General features: G+C 38.3%; 1 protein-coding gene across 3 annotated transcripts in view; it reads right to left on the bottom strand.

The window, feature by feature from the left end:
• ADAMTSL1 (ADAMTS like 1) overlaps nt 1–20876 on the bottom strand; it is a 479825-nt gene that overhangs the window by 257081 nt on the left and 201868 nt on the right. For all 3 annotated transcript variants that reach the window (XM_065908168.1, XM_065908169.1, XM_065908167.1), the window contains 2 exons: nt 12040–12151; nt 7531–7669 (listed from right to left, as the gene is read on the bottom strand). In XM_065908168.1, the coding sequence (XP_065764240.1) occupies nt 7531–7669; nt 12040–12151 (251 nt within the window). The remainder of the gene's footprint in view (nt 1–7530; nt 7670–12039; nt 12152–20876) is intronic.

The following is a 20876-nucleotide window of genomic DNA, read 5'->3' on the forward strand; positions in this document are numbered from 1 at the left end:
TATGAAACACTGCAGGTTTCCCTGTCATTTAGAGAGGCAAATTAGGATCTAGAAAATAAGGAAACATTATATAGATAGGTTAAAAACTTTTTTCAACATGGTACCTACCAGTCAACATTCATTTATCTTTAAGAACCAGACCAAAAGAACCCTGCTTCATTGTCCAGGATCTGAAAACATTTTAAACATATATATTCATTTCTTGCTATAGGACCAACTAATAGAGAGTTTTTGATCATTTGATTCAAAATATCATAATTTCCTCACAACTATATTTCCATGGTTAAATGTTCTTGATATTAATGAATGTAATTTCAGAATTGCTTTTAAATAAAAGGAACTAATATTTCCCTGGACTTTGTTTAGGTCTTCTCATACTGACCTAAGTGATTTGCTAATTGTTTGATTTGAGTAAATATCAGTATTTACACTTACACCAAAGAGGCTTGCTTAATCGGCATATGTGGTCAATTCAAAGATCCAGGGTACCAAATTTTGCCTTGATATGGTTGGCAGTGCTGTGCTGGTTGTGGAGGTCTATAGTGGGCTTAAACCAGATCTCATGGGTTGCTGAAGGCATCATGTAACACCAGCAATCAGGTGATCAGAGTTCATGTAATACAGGAGGTTCTCCGGATGTGGAGGCACTTAGGTTCATGACCCAGCTTTTCTTTGCCCACCCTGACTTGGAGGAGGTTTCATAACCACTTTGGGCTTTAGTTTTTTGTCTGTAAATACAGACGATTATCTTTGTCATACTAGCCCCCCAGAGAAGGTAAAACTGAATAGAGATAAAGGCTGTGAAAGCACTGTGGACACTTCAAGTAGAAGCAACGTTGGTAAGAAGCCATTTTGTAGGATTGGTTCTCAGTAACGATTATTGAATTTTGTTGAGTGCTTGGCATCCTGCAAGGAGCTTTACATGCATCATTCTATTTACTCCTTATAGTTACTCTATGATAGGTATACTACATTAATTTGACAGATGGCAAAGCTAAGGCCTAGGGAAATTCAGTAAAGTTAGTAAGGCCAATAAAGTCAAACTGATAGATTGAAGTTAAAAATGAGAAGGATGATAATACCTGTTCTATTCACTTACGAGTTAATTAAAAGAACTGCATAAATAATTATACTTTACATATACAAAGTGATCATTATTATTAGTGATGAGCTGGCTTGGTGGAATAACTGAATTGCCCCAATAAATGAGTTAGAGCTGATTGTCTGGATTGTCTGATGATGGGTATGAGGTCTATAAACTTGGGAAGGGTATAACAATGCTCTCTAAATAGCAACAGAACTCTGCTTTATTTATCTCATCATAAATGCATGAAAGTGCAAATGAGGCTTTACAATGGTATTTTTTATTGCTTATTCATTAGCTACTTAAAGTAGTATATTTAAATAGGCTGAGAGAAAAGAAGGAAGTTGTTACTTCTCTAGATAACTTACCTATTTTAATAAAACAAGAGCTTCGTGACTAGGAAAACATTTCATTATACTTTAACTGCTTACTGAATAAACTGTTTTTTAGCCCTTACACTGACTTCTCCCTTTTTGGAGATAGACAAGGCATAAACCCCACACAGATTAAACGGCAATGTCTCACAGACGGTTAAGTGGTTAAGTGGGGATTTTCGATAATGACACATTGGGATTTTAGGAGTTGCTAATTATCTTAATTTCTCAGGGTCATGTTTATTAAAAAATCTGATAAATATGAATTGTTTTCATGAAGCTACTTCCTAGGAATTTGTGCCTCTTGTTGCTAAAACAACAACAAAGGACTACCTTTATAGACCCATATACAATTTTAGAGTTCCAACTCCTTTCATGGAGGAGAAAGCTGATTTTTTGGTGAGTTTAGGAGTTTCTCTGAAGTAACATCAACATTATCATAACTGTGATCTTAGCCATAATAGCTGCAGCCACTAATATTTATTGAGTGCTTATCATGTGTCAGGCACTCTGCTAAGCTCTTTGAATGTATTACACCATTTATTCCTCATGACAGCTCTATGAGGTAAGTAGCTATTATCCTTACTTCAGAGGACGAGAAAACTGAGGCTTAGTGAGAACAAGTAATTCACCAAAGACTACTCAAACCAGTAAGTGACAGAGCCAGGATCTTAAGCCAAGCTGTGTCGCTCCAGAGCTGCCTTCCTAGTCACCATGGTACCGTAATAACCACTGGACTAGTCAGTCACCAAGTGGGTTTTACACGTCCACTGCACATACTACCACTCACGATGCAGATTTCTCTTGCTCAGGACTTCAGTTGCATTAGGATTCAATTCTGAGCTTTTGTTCACACTTTGGTCCATGGCCAGGGGTGACTTACGCAATTTGCTGTCAAATTAAATGGAGCTGGACAAAAAAAGTCCAGTTGAACTCACCAAGAACTGCAGCTTGGTGTATACAAGTTTGGGCATTTGCTTAGGACTGTTGCTCCGAATTCCTTGAGGGGAGGGAGAATCTGGATGTAGTTTCAGCAAAAAACAGATTTGTTTGCTAATGACTGTGACCATGATAGTGTGATGAGTGAGAGCATTTTTCGCTTGAACAACCCTTGCCAATTTAAGCCCCCTTCATTACTGCCTTGGAGAGAAAAGCAGAAGTCTGTGCCAAAAAAAAAAAAAAAAAAAAATCTGAAAAGGTGGTTCTCTGATCTTCTCACAAACAATGTCTTGCACAATTTCCCCCAGACAGCCTTAACAGTCTCACCAGTCTCCTAGACTGAGATACATATGGCCAAATGTAGCATTTCCTTTTTTACACTGAAAGCCACTCAGAAAACATAAGGTGCTTATTAGTGGAACTAAAACTATGCCTTTTTAGTTCTTGCTGAACCACAGGCATACACTTGGAAACTTTCTGGCCACATGATCGACTTTACCCTTCGACCAAGAAGCAACAATCACACAAACTATTGCATAAAGCATCAGACACTGTGTTAAACAACAACAACAACAACAACAACAACAATTTTCCCTTGTGTAAAATGGAAGCTATGATTATAGCATGACAGCACAAGGATTTTATATTTGATAAGATTACAAGCATCTTAGGAACTATAGTGTTCAATCAATGAAGCAGCGTGCTCAGTCGTGTCTGATTCTTTGAGACCCATGGGCTGTAGCCCACCAGGCTCCTGCAAGTTAAACATGCCCAGATCTCTGATATCCAGAAGTGACATGCCTCTGGACTTCTGGGAGTGCCCATGTAGGGAGCATTACCAAAACATATAGCATATGTGTATATGGTATTTGATGAGATTAGTAATATAATGAGATGCCATAGCTCTGCGGCACTGGTGAGAAACAGTCTTCATTTTAGCTAAATGTCATTACATTTTTAACTTCACTTTCTCTTCCTTCTCATTATAAGCATTGCTCTGGCTTCCTTTTTGAGACTGTCTTTGGCCTGGAAACAAAGTATTTTATCACGTCATTAAAGTGTATAAACGACACCAGCAGAGAGCAATACAGCTTTTCTGGGAAGCTCACCTGTTGGTTGTACAGTGAGAGGAATTCAAATTCCTGTCTCAGCAAAATGTCAAGTTACTACGTGTCACAAACACTCAGGTTTGCTTTTGAATGATGGAAACCAAGAATGTTAAGTCACTGAATTATAAGTATCTATCATATAAGAATGACCTTACCTATGTTATGAGCTATAGATAAAACTGGAAAGAAATCTAGCAAAAGCGTTAATAGTGATTATCTGTGGCAACTGGAAATTACTAGTGAACTTTATTGTTTTCATTATAGTCTTTTATCAAAATTTCTGATTTAGTGCATGAAGAATCAGAAAAAAGCCAAGAAAACATAAAAATTATTTTGGAAAGAATAGACTATATGTCAACCATCTCTTTAGCCCCAAGAATGACTAGATGAATCCATCTACAACCAGGGAGACCTATGGATGTTGTTGGTGAACAAAATGAGTAAGTGATGTCATTCATTAGTTCAAATATATAACATCTACTAATTATAAAGCAAATTAATGAGGACAGTGAGGCTATTCTGATAAACAGAAAAATTGGGCGTTAAGGGTTATAGTAATGGTTATCACATCCTGTTTATTTCTGAGTTATTTTGGTTTTATATGTGTAGTAATGAGAAAATTCTTATTCCAGAGAAGCAGTTGCTAATGCTAACAATTTTTATAGCTCACCTTAATCTTAGGATTTTTTTTTTCAATTAAACAGATCCTAATAGAAGAACTTAATAACGAGGGCAAAAAGTATTTCCTTTGGTAGTGAAATATTTTTACTATTGCTGCAACAATTTTTACAATTTAGCTTAGTCTGAACAAGTTAAAATTAGTTTATGTTTGAGTATAGTTTTTGTGAGTTATTGTTTAAAGATACTTCAAAATATATAAAATGAAACTTAATGAAGCAACTCCATGGAACAACAGCTTATAGGCACAGTTGGAAAATCACTAATTTAATACAACAAATAACCTTCTCACCCCCACTAGTGGGTGAGAAAAATAAGGTCTAGCAGGGTCTTTTTGCTGTCCATGGTACTTCCCAATCTTGACAGGGAATAAATGTGGCTACCTAAATGTGAATTTGCTTTCAAATAATAGGCTAACAATCCTAGTCTAATACAGGAAAAGTAAAGAACTATCTCAATGACTAATAAATTTCTTTTGATTCCAAAATATGTGACTTTATATCTGTTCTAAATACATCTTGTGTTTTCCCTTTTAGGGGCTTCTAAGTTTGGACACAAAGATTTTAGTTTATTGTCACCAATAAAGGTGTTGGCTTAATGTCACTAGAAAAGCGAAAGTGTTAGTGGCTCAGTCCTGTCTGACTCTTTGCGACCCCAGGGACTATAACCTGCCAGGTTGCTCTGTCCATGGGAGAATCCATGGGATTCTCCAGGCAAGAATACCTGGAGTAGGTAGCCATTCCCTTCATCAGGGGATCTTCCCAAACTAGGGATTGAACCTGGGTCTCCCACATTGCAGGCAGATTCTTTACCATCTGAGACACCAAGAAAGCCCTTAATGTCACTATTAGACAGTTAAATCTATAGTTAGAAAACAGTTCTTTGAGTGTTTGATTCTGCTATGTCTGATGGGAAGGCAGACTTATTGACTTTCTTTAACTCCTTTCCTCAGACTATCACTTCTTATTTTTTCTCGAAATTCAGAAAGGTTGCTTTGATCCCAGGTGTTTAAATGAGTTCAGCGAATTTCATGGCAATTGTGCACTATCTTATCCTCAGACCAGAGTATCTACATTTCCTAAAGCAGTTTTCTCTTAAACTTCTCTTTCTGCTCAGTCTTAATTTTTACAGCTTTCTTTAATTACCTCTGTAATACAAAAGCAGCATCCTGACATTCACTTCTTATTTTTCCTTTCTCCTTTTCCCACTTCTTTTTCTCTCTTTTTTAATAGCCACCTGTCCTAACATTTATACATGTGCTGTATTAGATGTTTTAAAATAACACAGACATAGAAAAACCATCAATTTTACAAAATTCCTTCAATGTAGAATAGCCTTTTGCTCTTGAATAATAAGAAATAGGCCAAAAATATTACTCCAACAGAAAAGATGGGTAAAAATCAGAAACCAGAAAATTTTTTTCTGACTATAAACAGGGTTCTTAAAATTGTTAAAAAATGCTTTTATTTCACAGCTGTTTTTCATGACCATCTCTTCACTGAAGTTTTTTTTTAGTAGAGGGGAAAAGCTTTACATGCAATTATGGGAAGTGAATCCTTCATTTCTCCTAGAAATACATACATAAATTTTCTTGGAACTATGTATAAGAGCTTCAAAATCTCTCTTTGGCTAAGTCAACCTGTTTGAATTGAGATAATTATGCTTTTCACTCACTGGTCCTCCTGGTATAGATATGGATAAAGATGCATATAATAAGTAGAAAACTTTAAACTAGGGTTGAATTGCATGAGTTAGAATTATCTTGGCTAAAATACCTCATATCCTTAATATTTCCAAAATAAAGAGGTCCAAACAAAATTTTCACACCTCATTTAGTTTTTATACCATATCCAATCTTTAAAATGTAATTTTCTGGTGGAATATGAAGCAAAATTAAACTTCACCTAAATTATATATTTATAAAATATCTATTCTTCTATTTCTTTAATGAAAACCTATTATTTTGAGTTCACTTTTACCAGCTGCTGCTGCTGCTGCTAAGTTGCATAAGTCGAGTCCGACTCTGTGCGACCCCAAAGACAGCAGCCCGCCAGGCTCCCCTGTCCCTGGGATTCCAGGCAAGAACACTGGAGTGGGTTGCCATTTCCTTCCCCAATGCATGAAAGTGAAAAGTGAAAGTGAAGTCGCTCAGTCGTGTCTGAGTCATAGGGACCCCATGGACTGCAGCCCACTGTCCATGGGATTTTCCAGGCAAGAGTACCGGAGTGGGTTGCCATTGCCTTCTCCCTTTTACCAGCTGGATAATATGATTTCTATGAGTAAATTAACATTAGAAATTTCATATCACATGTAGAATTTAGAATTTCTGAATGTGAGGCAGAAATAATACAAGAAAATATACTTTAGAAAATTAACAGCAGGAAAAAAAAAACTCAAATTGCCTACAATTCTAAGATAGAGTAATTTTCATCCACTTGGCTCATGTAGTAGTTCACCTATTCAAAGTTTTATGAATATATAATTAGTAAGCTATGATTTAAAAGAACAAACAAACTGAGGTGTTCCTCAGAAATCCAAGGCTCTTAGAAAAGATTCTCTTTCGGTCTACATGATGAGTTTTGTAGGAGAAGAGTTTTCATACATCCTTTCCCACTTGTTGAGGATGAGTAAGCCATATTAACAAAGAGAATTACCAGGAAGTGTTGAAATTAAAAAGACAAATGTTCACCATGAAAATATTCCTGACTCATACTTCTATGACTACTTATCATCTAGAATATTTCATCCATCAGTCTGAATCTTGATCCTGCAAATAACTGAGGGCCAACTATGGTTTCCCCAAAGTAAACATATGTGGAAAGTGTCAAGTGTTTCTTTAGGACTTCTAATTAAAAAGATCTTTAAAAAAATCTATTAGAAATAAGCCCTGCTTTCTATTTAACAAAGGCTGAGTTTATTTAAATGTGGAAGAACTGTTCTAAGGTTGATTTTTATTCTAGTTCATTGGTGTGGCCCACCACAGGCTAAAATGGGTCAACTGTGACCCTGAAATATGGTCTGCTCTGATCATCTCAAAGAATCCAGAGAACACTGTACTATCACATTTGTTAAGAGTAGAAACAAGTAACCAGAATGAAATGAAATCAGAAGAGAAAATGTCTCTGCAGAGTGCTTTACCTGCAGCTCTACCAATGGAAAACCCATGGACCCTGAGATGGCATTCTACGGCAGCAAGAGTAAGAGGCGTGGGTCCTAACAACCCATGACTAAGAGTGGACGCTGGGCCGCAGCACTTACTTATTTTTAACTAAACACTTTTTAACTCAAGAAGCTTATTTGAACTTGATTTATGTTTATAGTAAACAAACTGGTAAATGTGACTGACCTGGCTGGACAAGGATCCAAGTTGCACTCCTGAAGCTTAGGCTTGGGTTTGATGTTCTCGGGGTAATAGTGACAGTACTGGTCAGCAACCACACGGTTGCTCCGAAGATCGTAACACTCAGCCGATGTCAGCTGGTAACCTGTGGTATCAAGCCATTTGGGCAAGTTTCAGTGTATACATCAATGCAATGTATTTCCTTAGGCTATTTTGTTCATCTCATATTAATGAAAATTCTTTCCCAGTGCTCCAAGTCATTTCCAGGGCCAATGAGAGATAAATGGAAGGCTCTTTAATTTTTACAGGCCTCAAATGCTATGTTTTTCCACTCAACTTTTAATAATTAAATGATACCATAGGGTTTGAACTACATAAGGGTAAAGCTATAAGACTACCATAAGAACTATTTTTATTAATTTGTTTTATATAATCTAAAAGTCTAACACAGAATTCTGTATCCAAAAGATATTTATTTACAAACCATCTCATGTGAGGGTGCAAAACTGCCTCCCTTGTACTTGGGGCATCAGGGTGAATAAACTCCTAAATTAAAAAAAAAAAAAAAAAAATCCCAACACTGTTCCTCTTGGTCAGTGGCGACCCATAATACAGAATCAGCTACCTACCTGGAAACACGTATTTTCCACTGCCTAAATTCAACCTGAATGGATTGAATGGATATAAATTGACAACTAAGACCTAAACAGTAGTCATCATGAAATCTCAAGTTTTCCTAAACTACCAAAACAAAAACAAAAATTTCCTACTGTTCAATTTTTATTTCAAAATCCTTTGCCATTTCTAACTGTGTAGCCAATATTTCTTGATTTACATGTGCAAATTTCCACTGTTTAGAGAAATCCTCTGTTTAAAAAAAAAAAGAAATCATGCTGCTGAATAATACTGAATTCTACTCATAATATGTATTAGTTTTCCTACCTGCCTCTTTTTTGTCCTATGAATTTCTGGTGGTATGGTGATGAAGACTTAGATTCTTGGGGTGAAAAGTAAATGAAGATAGAGTATTTTTTAAAGTTAGGGCTTTTGTATCAGTCTAACCCTCATCAACTCCAAAATGTATTCCCCCTGGACAGCGGTTGAATACTGTTGTTGTTAAATATGTGTTAGAAAGTCAGACTTAGAGTGGTTTAAAGTCTTGCAAAAGATTTCAGGAAATCAGAGGGAGACTTATAAACCAGATTTCCTGACTTGAGGCTGTGTTCTCAGACCACCCACAAAAATTAATTGTTCATTAAAGACCTAAATAAAGAGCTTTTAACAACTTTACTCTAAGGATGAAAAGTATGGAAAGTAATGGCTAAAAACACATGTTCCACTTAATTTTTTGTCTCATAAGAAAATAAAAAAGCAAAACGATATTTTATAGAAGTAAATATACTTCTGTTTTTCAATTACATTATACTTCAAGCAGATAATCTGATGACAAGCTAATTATTTTATAAGGTTTCCAGAAAACCATTTCTACTTAAGGATAGAATTTTATCATGTAGTAAAATGTGGGCACAAACAGTAAGTAAACTCTGAATGTGAGATTATGATTTTTAAAAACCATAATTTGTCAGCTTAAAAATGCAGCTGGGAAGCTCTTCTAGAGTGTGTGAAATGAAAACTTAGAACAAAAATGAAATGAAAGACCAAAATGGTCAGGTAATTGTGTTTTCTAAAATTTCACAAGGTATTTGATGTAGCAATTCTTAAGACCTAGCAAAATATTCAACTAGTTGAATCTGGAACTAGAAACATATAAAGGAATTCAGAGATCATTTCCTCAGAGATTTTCAAACTATGGTCCATGAAGTGTGAGGAAAGTGTTAGTTGCTCAGTTGTGTCTGACTCTCTAGTCAACCAGGCTCCTCTGTCCATGGAATTCTCCAGACAAGAATACTTGAGCGGGTTACCATTACCTCCTCCAGGGGATCTTTATGACCCAGGGATTGAACCTGGGTCTCCTGCACTGCAGGCAGATTCTTTACTATATGAGCAACCAGAGGCTGGTTTCTACATCCTCCAGATCTCTGAGCAATGCTCCTTTATCTGGCTTCCTAATATGATTTTCCTTTGAAGAAAGGATTTGAGAGCTCAACACATTTGTGAACTGCTGCTGGTTCTACTTTTTCACTTAGATGTGAGGAAAATAAAGCCCAAAGTGTTTGACTTATATATGAGTCTAACATTAATTGCCTTATCATATAGTAAGCCATTATCGGTTCAGTTCAGTTCAGTCACTCAGTCGTGTCTGACTCTGCGACCCCATGAATCGCAGCACGCCAGGCCTCCCTGTTCATCACAAACTCCTGGAGCTTACTCAAACTCATGCCCATCGAGTCGGTGATTCCATCCAGCCATCTCATCCTCTGTCATCCCCTTCTCCTCCTGCCCCCAATCCCTCCCAGCATCAGGGTCTTTTCCAATGAGTCAACTCTTCACATGAGGTGGCCAAAGTACTGGAGTTTCAGCTTCAGCTTTAGCATCAGTCCTTCCAATGAACACCCAGGACTGATCTCCTTTAGGATGGACTGATTGGATCTCCTTGCAGTCCAAGGGACTCTCAAGAGTCTTCTCCAACACCACAGTTCAAAGGCATCAATTCTTTGGTGCTCAGCCTTCTTCACAGTCCAACTATCACATTCATACATGATCACTGGAAAAACGATAGCCTGGACCAGACAGACCTTTGTTGGTAAAGTAATGTCTCTGCTTTTTAATATGCTGTCTAGGTTGGTCATAACTTTCCTTCCAAGGAGTAAATGTCTTTTAATTTCATGCCTGCAGTCACCATCTGCAGTGATTTTGGAGCCCCCAGAAATAAAGTCTGACACTGTTTCCACTGTCTCCCCATCTATTTCCCATGAAGTGATGGGACCAGATGATTATCAAGGTTACTGTAATTGCACTCCAAAAACAGCCCCATGTGAAACTGTCACAACAGGCCTATTATTGAACTGCTATTCTCTCAAAACATGGCTTTTATTAAAAAAAAAAAAAGAAAAATAATTTCTTAGATTTCTTTTTTTGAAATTGCTTCCTGTGTTAGTCATTAACAGCTGTATCAAAACAACATATTCCCATAAACATCAAAGTAATTGGTACTTTCTTCTTAAACAAACTAATTTTCTATGTAGCATAGACAGAGTGACTGGAAACATTATTTTATTGAAATGTTTAAAACGTTGAACTAATAATAATGTAACAACCAAGGGAAAGCACTTATTTTTAAGGTAAAATCTAACACTGCTCTATAAAACCTCACTTTCAACTGTTTGTTCACATTATGTAGACATAGATAACATAGCTGAAGATGACTTATATGTTCTTATAGTTTTATGAGAATTAAGGGATAGTCATTTGTCTCCATTTTGAGGTTCTATCCTTTTTTCTTGTCAAAATAATACAGTTATACATGTGTGGATTAGTTACTTAAACAGTGCCAATTAACAGGTTTTCATGAAGATGGAGCTAGAATTTATGTGCTCATTTTTAAAGGAATAGACATACAATTTTATAACCATTAAATTACCAAAATTTTCAAAAAGGTACTCCACAAATACTGGCTCACTTGGCAAGGAAACTAAAATATTCATAGACTGCTGATTACCCTTCTGGAAAGAATTCTGGTAACATATGCCAATAGCCACAAAAATTCTGAAACTCTTATGAGTTTAGTCCAAGGAAATAATTTGAGAGGAGAAAAATACTTAGGTATTAAGCTATTCATTACATTATAAAAGAAAAGTTTAAATGAAATGAATGATCTTCTGTAAGTATATAGTTAATAAATTATTATAAAATAATCAAAATAAATTATTATGCAGCCATTTAAGTAATCATTAAAGAAAAGAGGTGGGGAGGGGACCTTTTCCAGTAACACAAAATACTGTTCATGTTACAGACATGATGGAGTGAGATGGGAATTCATCTGGTGACTTTTCAGGAGAGATGTGTTTTAAAGTATAAATAAGGCAAGTGGCATTCCTTTTATTGCACGGATGATGGGGTAGAGCTGAAATATAACTGAGCCTAAGTCTACAGTGCAGTGATTTTTTTTTTCTAGTAATAAACTATCTTCTTTAAATTAATCTCTGAATCTTCTTGGATACATCGTGTTATGCAGAAGATGACAGACAGTCTTCACCTGTTTCCTGAATAGATAAGTTCATTCAGCCAGAGGAATAGTTTGTTCTCAGATGAACAAAATTGCCTCCAGACTAAGTTGTTGCCAGGCTATGACATTGCTTGTTCTGAACTTTAATGAATCAAGGAAAGAAGGAAAGACTATTTCCTCTGATGGGACTCTACAGCCAGAAAATGTGCATGGGGCATCTAGACTGAGGTATCTACCTCACCTCACGGGAAGGCTTCAGGATTTGGCCCCATTGAGAAGAAAGAATCTGGTCCACACAGTACTTGCATATGCTAAAGCAACTTTATTCTTAAAGCAGCCATCTTCCCTCAGGGATGCCAAGAGCTTTTAGACTAAGTGAACAGCATTACCTCCTCCACAGGTGGCTGAGCAAGGAAAGAAGTCCGTCTCCCTCCATCGGTGGATGATAGGCTGATAGAAGATGAACTGGACTGTACTGTTCTCGGGCCCCGAGCTGCGGATCTGCAGGAGACAATGGCAAAACAGAGGAACTAATGTGATGGAGGGGTGCCCTCTGGGCTCCTTGTAGCTTGGACAAGGATGTGTGGTAGTGATGATGGTCTCAGGTTGTGTCAAGGACCGCACTGGGAGAGAAGGGGCAATAGCAGCATCACCCATCTCACCATCTAACCAGCAAATGGTCCTTGCAGAAACCATCACCATCATTACTTCAGTTCTGCAGCCACAGGACAAGGTCTCAACGTGTGATTCTAGCAAGACTGTATCCCAAGCCACTGACTCCCTCACCTTCTTTTATTTTCACCCTCTCTGGTACAACAGGTAAAATTATATGAATTTTTCAATGTAGCTTCAGAAATAGATAGTTTGTTCTAAGAAAATTATAAATGCAATCTGCTTCAAAAAAACTAAAGGTGCTGTCACTGGTCAAGAGAGATAAAGAGCTAAAGAATTAAGGAGTTCCTCTCACTCTAAGACATACTGGGAGTTTCCTGGCAATTGAGTGACTGATAGATCTTAATGTGCAAAATTACCAATGGGAAGCTCACCGAAATGCAAATTCCTGAGTTAAAGCCCAGAAATGCAGGCAATTCAAATGTAGAGAGTCCAGAAGTCAAATTTTGAAAAGCACCAACTTACATTATAAAAGCATTTACTTCAAATAAAACATATGTTTATGGGAATTACAGCTCTTTTGTTTTTTTAAAAGAGGGGAATGTGAGGCAATTCTTTCAAACTATTAATAATTCTTTAATAGTTTAAAAGTACAAGGTTGAGGAAACAAAATCAAACTGAAAGAGAAGGAAAAGCATCCAACAGGAACAACGCATTGCTTTTACAAAGACAAATGACATGCAACATTTGAACAGTTGGCAAAGGCAAGGCTTGGGCTATTTCTTATACTAAAGGAAGTTCCATGGACAGCCTGGAGGACCACCTATTACTCCAACTCCATTGCAACAGTTAGAGAAGCAAGAGTCCATAGATTCACGTCCCGTAAGTCTTCGCTAATGTTTTCAAGCTTAGCATTGTTCTAAGTGCCCTTTACCTAGGAGAAATTGATGGATTTGGGCTTCAGCTTTTTTTTTTTTTTTAAGATAGCCTTATTTTATTTTTTTTTTCCTACTGAGTTTAGAAACGATTAAACACCTCGGGTACAAAGAAACAAGGAACAGGTGCTAACCCCTATATCAGCTTTGGGAACTGGGATGAGAATATGAGATGTTCCTCAGAAAATCTGGAAGCATTGCAAAGGGCAAAGATGAGAGGAAAGCTATAGAATATCTCACATTATGCTAGGATTCTGACCCATGGAGCATCCCAGTCTTTCCTAATTAGAATAAACAGTGATACGATTCCCTACTTTAAAGCAAAAACAGCTGAAGCAATACCATGTCTTTCACAGAAGGGGAGCATGGCCTACAGATTAGTATTTTTCAGTCTTAAGTGTCAGATACACGATATCTAATTGCTTGTTTAGGGAGGGAGTATTAATCACAGTCTTTGGAAAGCATTTTTTCTTCCAGGTCACAAAAACTGATAGCTCTCTTGGGATGTGTGATTATCATGCTGGAAAGGTATTAGAAGAGGACTTCATTTGAACACAAGCTCCATAAAAAAATGAAAAGGCCAGAAAGTTTGGTTAGATGTGGAGAGAGATTATTTTGCTAAGGTCCTTTTAAGGATGCTAGAAATTAAACTAAGTCTAGGAGTGTGTGTGTCTGTGTGTTCCAGTTGCTCAGTCGTGTCCGACTCTTTGTGGCCCCATGGATTGTAGCCTGTCAGGCTCTTTTGTCCATGTGATTTTCCAGGCAAGAATACTGGAGTGGGTTGCCATTTCCTCCTCCAGGGGAACTTCTTGACCCAGGGATCAAACCAACATTTCCGACGTCTTCCGATTCTTTACCACAGAGCCACCTGGGAACCCTGGGTGTGTTGCGGGGAGGGGATGAAAATGAGGAGAAATATAACACCCAAATATTTGGAGAAAACTTGTTCTCAGACATCTACAGTGTCCAGGCTTATCTTTTGGTCTGTTTAAAGAAGCAAAAAAAAAAAGTGGATCAGGTCCTTTTTTAGCTCCCTGGGAATTACCAATAAAAGCACCTCATTGTCCACCTCATGAATGACAAGGAGTTTTAGTGTTGAGAGAGAGGGTTAGTAAATACCACGGTGAAGGGGAGAAAAATACCAGCAGCTTAGAAAGAATATTGTTCTCAGTGAGTTCAAAGAAAATGATGGACAATGGCCATAAATGTGGAGACTCTCTGCCTAGATATGAAAAGACATTGGAAAGAACATGGAGGTCTTATTTCAAATAGATGAAATCCATCATGGTGCATCCAAATCTCTGACCTCATAATCTTGCTTGGTTCCTTTCACCCTGAAAGCATTCCTGCTTCTCTCCTCTCAATAGCTGCCATTTGGTTTTTTAATAATAACAGCTACAACTACCACAACAACCAGTGCAGGAAACATCTTGTGTGTGCATGCTCAATCGTTCATTTGGGTCTGATTCTGTGACCCCATGGACTCCTCTGTCCGTGAAACTTTCCAGGCGAGAATATCGGAGTGGATTGGCATTTCCTCCTACTCCAGGGGATCTTCCTTACTCAAGGGTCAAATCGGCATCTCTTGAATTGGCAGGGATCAAACATGAGTCTTCTGTAAGGGCAGAAGATTCTTTACCACTGAGCCAGCAAGGAAGTGCCCCCACCCCCACCCCACACACTTGATCTAAGCCTAAAGGCCAAGAAGGAACATTTTATTTACCTTAAATAGAATTTTAAAACTATTCTGTCTTCCCTTCCACATTTATATTACAATGAAACAAACAAGGCTCCTAGAGGTGAAGTGAGTAGTTGAGGGCTACACAGCAAGGAAACAGAAGAGCAGGGATATGAATGCAGGTTTGGTTGGCTCTAAAGCTGCCATTCTCTTCATGGTATCAAGCAATCCTATTAGCATTGTGAAGATATGGACCTTCATCTTTAGTGGTATCCTTGTAATGCTTCTCAATATCTTCTTAATTTTACATTTACACTTTAGAGTAGAAAAAAATATTTTAAATAAAAAGAAGAGACTGACTGAAAGTCTGATTTTTATGACCTAATCGTTGCTTACAGAGATAAACCACAATGTTCCCTTTTTCTTGGGTTTAATAATTCTGGGCTACTGGGACTCTTTATCATTAGGTCTAGAGCTTTATAAACCCTAAATCCTCAACATTAGATTTTGGTTCTCAAGTATACATTGAGAGAGTCATTTTGATACATTAGAATTTTGTTTAAGGGAACTAAACCATCTGGTGGTTAATGTAATTTTGTAATTTATGTAATTTTGACCTCTTCAAGTAAATAAGGAAGAAGAATGTTCTGAACCAAGCTTTTTCTCCTATAATGACAATGATTTAGTGTTTCTAACTCAATTTAATGACTTCTCATACTGGAAGTCGAGGAGAAGACAAAAACTGGTCACTTTTCATAGGAATTGATCATGGTGTCATGATGGAGCTGCAGGGCAGTACAAACGTGTATATGGAGAACTGCTGAGCTTTAAGTCCATGTAAAAATCAAGGAGATATTACAAACCTATGGAAGACATCGAGCACACATAGGCTCTTCATACTATGAAATGCCATACTTTCCCTTCTCACTGGGAAACAGGTAATTTGTGAACCTTGGGATGTTCCTCAACTGGGTTCCTTTCTCTTCTGGATGTAGTAGAAACTTTTGCCCCAGAAGGCCAGCAGGGGAGCTGGCAGTCAGTCACGGGTCTCTCACCCGCATTGCTTGCAGGTGAGTTGTTGCTCTGGCATAAGGAGAGGTGGACAGAAGGGAGCTGTGTGCAGAACCACGAGCCGGAAGCCACAGCAGGGCTAAACTTGATCACCTCTTCTCAGGGCAGCCAGGGGTGTCATGACTTAGGAGGGTTTGGAAATGGTGGAAATAAATCAGTATGTCTAGGAAGGGAATCAAATGGAAAAGAGGTGAATCTGTTTATTAAATGTCTTGGTCTCCTATAATTTAATTTTGGGCTGTTCTGGCGGTGGACAGTGATAGCAAACCCTCAAGAAACTGTAAAAATATTTTTAAATGCTTTTGTGGGCTTTCAAGAATATGCCACGATAATAAGATCTTTCTTGTGGCACTTCAGTCAGTCAGTTCATTCACTCAGTTGTGTCTGACTCTTTGTGACCCCATGAACCGCAGCATACCAGGCCCCCCTGTCCATCACCAACTTCCAGAGCTCACCCAAACTCATGTCCATTGAGTCGGTGATGCCATCCAACCATCTCATCCTCTGTTGTCCCCTTCTCCTCCTGCCCTCAATCTTTCCCAGCATCAGGGTCTTTTCCAATGAGTCAGCCTTCGCATCAGGTGGCTGAAGTATTGGAGTTCCAGCTTCAACATCAGTTCTTCCAATGAACACCCAGGACTGATCTCCTTTAGGATGGACTGGTTGGATCTCCTTGCAGTCCAAGGGACTCTCAAGAGTCTTCTCCAGTACCACAGTTCAAAAGCATCAATTCTTCTGTGCTCAGCTTTCTTCATAGTCCAACTCTCACATCCATACATGACTACTGGAAAAACCATAGCCTTGACTAGATGGACCTTTGTTGACAAAGTAATGTCTCTGATTTTTAATATGCTGTCTAGTTTGGTCATAACTTTCCTTCCAAGGAGTAAGCATCTTTTAATTTCATGGCTGTAATCACTATCTGCAGTGATTTTGGAGCCCCCCAAAATAGTCACTTAGGTGGCTACAAATACTTAATATTGATATAGTTGTCATTCTATTGCCTTTCTCTTCCATATTCTGCAAAGCAAGTATCATTCATCTTGCAAACTCCTCTTTCTTCAGGATCATCCACAGTGCTTGGCACACAGCAGGTATTCAAATAATTGCTGAATGAATGTATGAATGAACCAACCAATGAATGATACTGATTATGGTCCTTTCAAGCATTTTCGGAATTGCAAACTATTATTTGTGACAAATTCTTGGAAGCATTACAGCTTCTTGAGAGTCTGGTGGCACGAGTGGTAAAGAACCTATCTGTCAATGAAGGAAAGATAAGAGATGTAGTTTTGATCCTTGGATCAGGAAGATCCTCTAGAGGCAGGCATGGTAACCCACTCCAGTATTCTTGCCTGGAGAATCCTATGGACAGAGGAGCCTGGAAGTCTACAGTACATGGCGTTGCAAAGAGCTGGACACGACTGAGGCGACTTAGCACAAACTGCCAGAACATCCCCAAATTAAAATACAGTAGACTGAGACATTTGGGCTTCCCTGGTGGCTCAGACGGTAAAGGATCTGCCTGCAATGTGGGAGATGTGGGTTAGATCCCTGGGTTGGGAAGATCCCCTGGAGGAGGGCATTGCAACCCACTCCAGTATTCTTGCCTGGAGAATCCCCATGGACAGAGGAGACTGGAGGGCTACAGTCCATGGGGTCACAAAGAGTTGGACACGACTGAGCGACTAAGCACAGCACAAAGGCATTTAATAAAGGTCACCTTTTTACATACATCTTGCCAATCAATTCTTGTTGATAAAATGTTGGTAAAATTGATTATGTTGATTATAATTCATAAAAAGAAGCAGACTGTTACAACATAGCCCTTGCCCAATAGTACTTTTTGCCCTCCTATGAATGCTATCACTTTAAACAGGATAGTAACAGAAAGGGCTTATAAAAATGCTAGTTATTATTGGAATAAAACATAGACTCAATTTTTCCATTATTTTAACAGTTGGAAATGCTAAGATTTGAGGTTATTCAGTAAAAATAATGAAAAAAAAAAATGCTAGCACCCAACTTTATTTTTACACTTCCTATAGTGTTTTGTAGTCCTCCTAGAACGCCAGACCTCAGTACTGGGAGATACAGATAACAGTTCAGCCCACAAGCCTTTGGCTCAGGGCTGCATGAGAGATGTTGGTTATGGATTTACTGCCCAAAGTACTTGAGTAGGGTAGTGGATCAGAGATGCTTCTTTGGAAATAATAACTGTATTGTTGGCTAAGGAACAAAGAGGTGGAAGCAAGGTATCAGGACTAAGATGCTGAGGCAGGCAAACTAAGGTCTAATGGAAGGCTGGTCTCAGTACTCTTATGGAGAAGTAGGGCAGAGAAGAACTGAGCAGAGTAGAGCCAAAGGAGGTAGAATTGGACAGGGGACTGCCACTCTCAGTGCCAGAGAAAGGTGAGGATTTGGTTCTCTGACTCTGTCTTCAATCTAGCTGTACCACTGGTAAAACAAAGTGGGGAACTCAACAAGAAATGCAGTGTACAGTAATTAGCTCAGTTCTAAACTCCTGGAATTGACTGCCTTTTATAAAGGAGCATATTTACTGGAGGAATCACTACCTGTAAAGGTTGGGTAGGAAAATGAACCACTATTTATTACATGCTTCTTCTTTTCCCCCATAGTTAATTTAGTCTTTTCCTCTCTAGAATGTTTGGCTTACAAAAATGATTTTCCTTTTGTATGAACATAGGTGGACAGGCATGGAGTGGCCATCTAGAGACAGGCTGGGTGGTAGGGTGAAATCAATCTGTATTTAAACATTTGCTAAAGTTCAGCCTCCACGAGAGAAAGGAAATGATGATTTCAATCCTACCCGAGATTCACAGGCTGCCCAAATTTCACAAAGTCTATCTTTATCACATTAGCTTGTAGCAAGTATCTGTAGCTTTTACTATCTGTTCATTTTATTTTGGTACTTAATTATAGTCATCACTATTTCAAAATTCCTATTCAGTGTTTTTTCTCTCAAATGGCATCATGAACTAGGAAAGGGGGGATACCATATTTCGAAGTCAAGCTGTCCCATGCATGAGTATCTCCTTAAAGAAGAATACACATGAAAGTTCTGTAACCTTACTTCATGAAGTGAACTCTCATAACTTTGTGTTTGTGATTTCTGCTTAGGAGCCCCACCTATTGTTTCGCCTTTAATAAAAACAATTTGGGGGATGCTTTATTATGTATGGGGTTATGCTTCCCTGATAGCTCAGTTGGTAAGGAATCTGCCTGCAATGCAGGAGATCCCGGTTTGATTCTTGGATCAGGAAGATCTGCTGGAGAAGGGATAGGCTACCAATCCAGTATTCTTGGGCTTCCCTTGTGGCTCAGCTGGTAAAGAATCTGCCTGCAATGTGGGAGACCTGGGTTCAATCCCTGGGTTGGAAAGATCCCCTGGAGAAGGGAATGGCTACCCACGCCAGTATTCTGGCCTGGAGAATTCCATGGACTACATAGTCCATGGGGTTGCAAAGAGTCAGACACGACTGAGTGACTTTCACTTTCATGATTAAGTCTGTCCAGAAAGAAATATGAAGGTGTCACCTCTGCTTAAATGTCCTAACTTTGCAAATAGAAACCATCAGCCTTCTATTCTTTAGAGTACTTAGGCAAAAATTAGGCTATCAATCTTCCTAATCAAATTCCCCAACTATGAAAATGTAATTCATTTAGAAAACTATCCTCTCTAGGAAATAACTGTTCTTTAGTTGTCAATATATGAATTGTGAATCAGTGTTCTTGTTCTTAGTTCTGAGTATGATGATTGGTTACTATTCTGCAGTGCCTGTGTGTGTGTGCTAAGTTGCTTCAGCTGTGTCCGACTCTGTCACCATATGGACCATAGCCCACCAGGCTCCTCTGTCCATGAGGAGCAAGAATACTGGAGTGGGTTGTCATGCCTTCCTCCAGGGGATCTTCCCGACCCAGGGATTGAACCCACGTCTCTTACGTCTCCTGCATTGGCAGGTGGGTTCTTTATCACTAGTGTCATCTGGGAAGCCCATTCTGCAGTGTATTTTGGCTACATTGATGGCTTAAGTACTCACTCATCACTTTTTTCTTCTGCTAATATGGCTTTCTTAAATTTTAAAAATGGTTCAAACTGAATATTTATCTTTAGCTGCTTTCACAAGAAGAGCTAAATTCAATGTTCTGAAAAAGAATGGACTATGACTAAAAAAACCCCTCTTCTATCTGGGAAGGTCCTCATCTTTTACTGGGTCTGTAGCTTCTGAAAAGATAGCCTGGTAGGGGAAAAAGGGGATGCTAAGCCAGATAATTATCTAGCCAATAGCCAATCATCCTCAACAATTAATGTGATTACAGGTGTGCCTACATCCATTTGTCTTATAGCTACACCTACCAAACTATTCCTGGGTATACCACTTGTAAATCAATCAACCTCTGACCATCTTCAGAGAAGTGGTTGTATGCCATGGGATACAGAGAGTATCGTAAAAAGTTTGACCAGAAGTTAAAGCATTTGAAAAGATGGAAAGGAAGTCACCAGGTAAATTTGCTTTTATACATACTACCTCATTCAATTCCTTACAAAGACTCCATGTGGAGAGATTTTTATTACCATTTTTCAAATAAGTAATAGGCTTTGGACGTAAAACAACATACTCAACGTCACACCACCAGTAAGCAGGACAATATACACAATTCTAGAGTGTCTATCTCTTTTACCCTTCTACACTAGCATTGCCAAAAATGTACAGCCAACGTATGAATTACAAATTTTTGGAAGACATGGCTTCCCTAGGAAGACAGATGGATGCTTAGCCTAAAGGTGGCCAGAAAAAGAGATTCCAAAAAATAATATATAGCAATTCTCACTGTGAGAAAAATCTTTCTTTCACACAAGAAGTCTTTTTCTTTTAAAAAAGCAAAAATGGTATTTTGGCAATAAACT

Source organism: Muntiacus reevesi, chromosome 17 (assembly GCF_963930625.1).
Source record: "Muntiacus reevesi chromosome 17, mMunRee1.1, whole genome shotgun sequence".
Classification (NCBI taxonomy): Eukaryota; Metazoa; Chordata; class Mammalia; order Artiodactyla; family Cervidae; genus Muntiacus; species Muntiacus reevesi.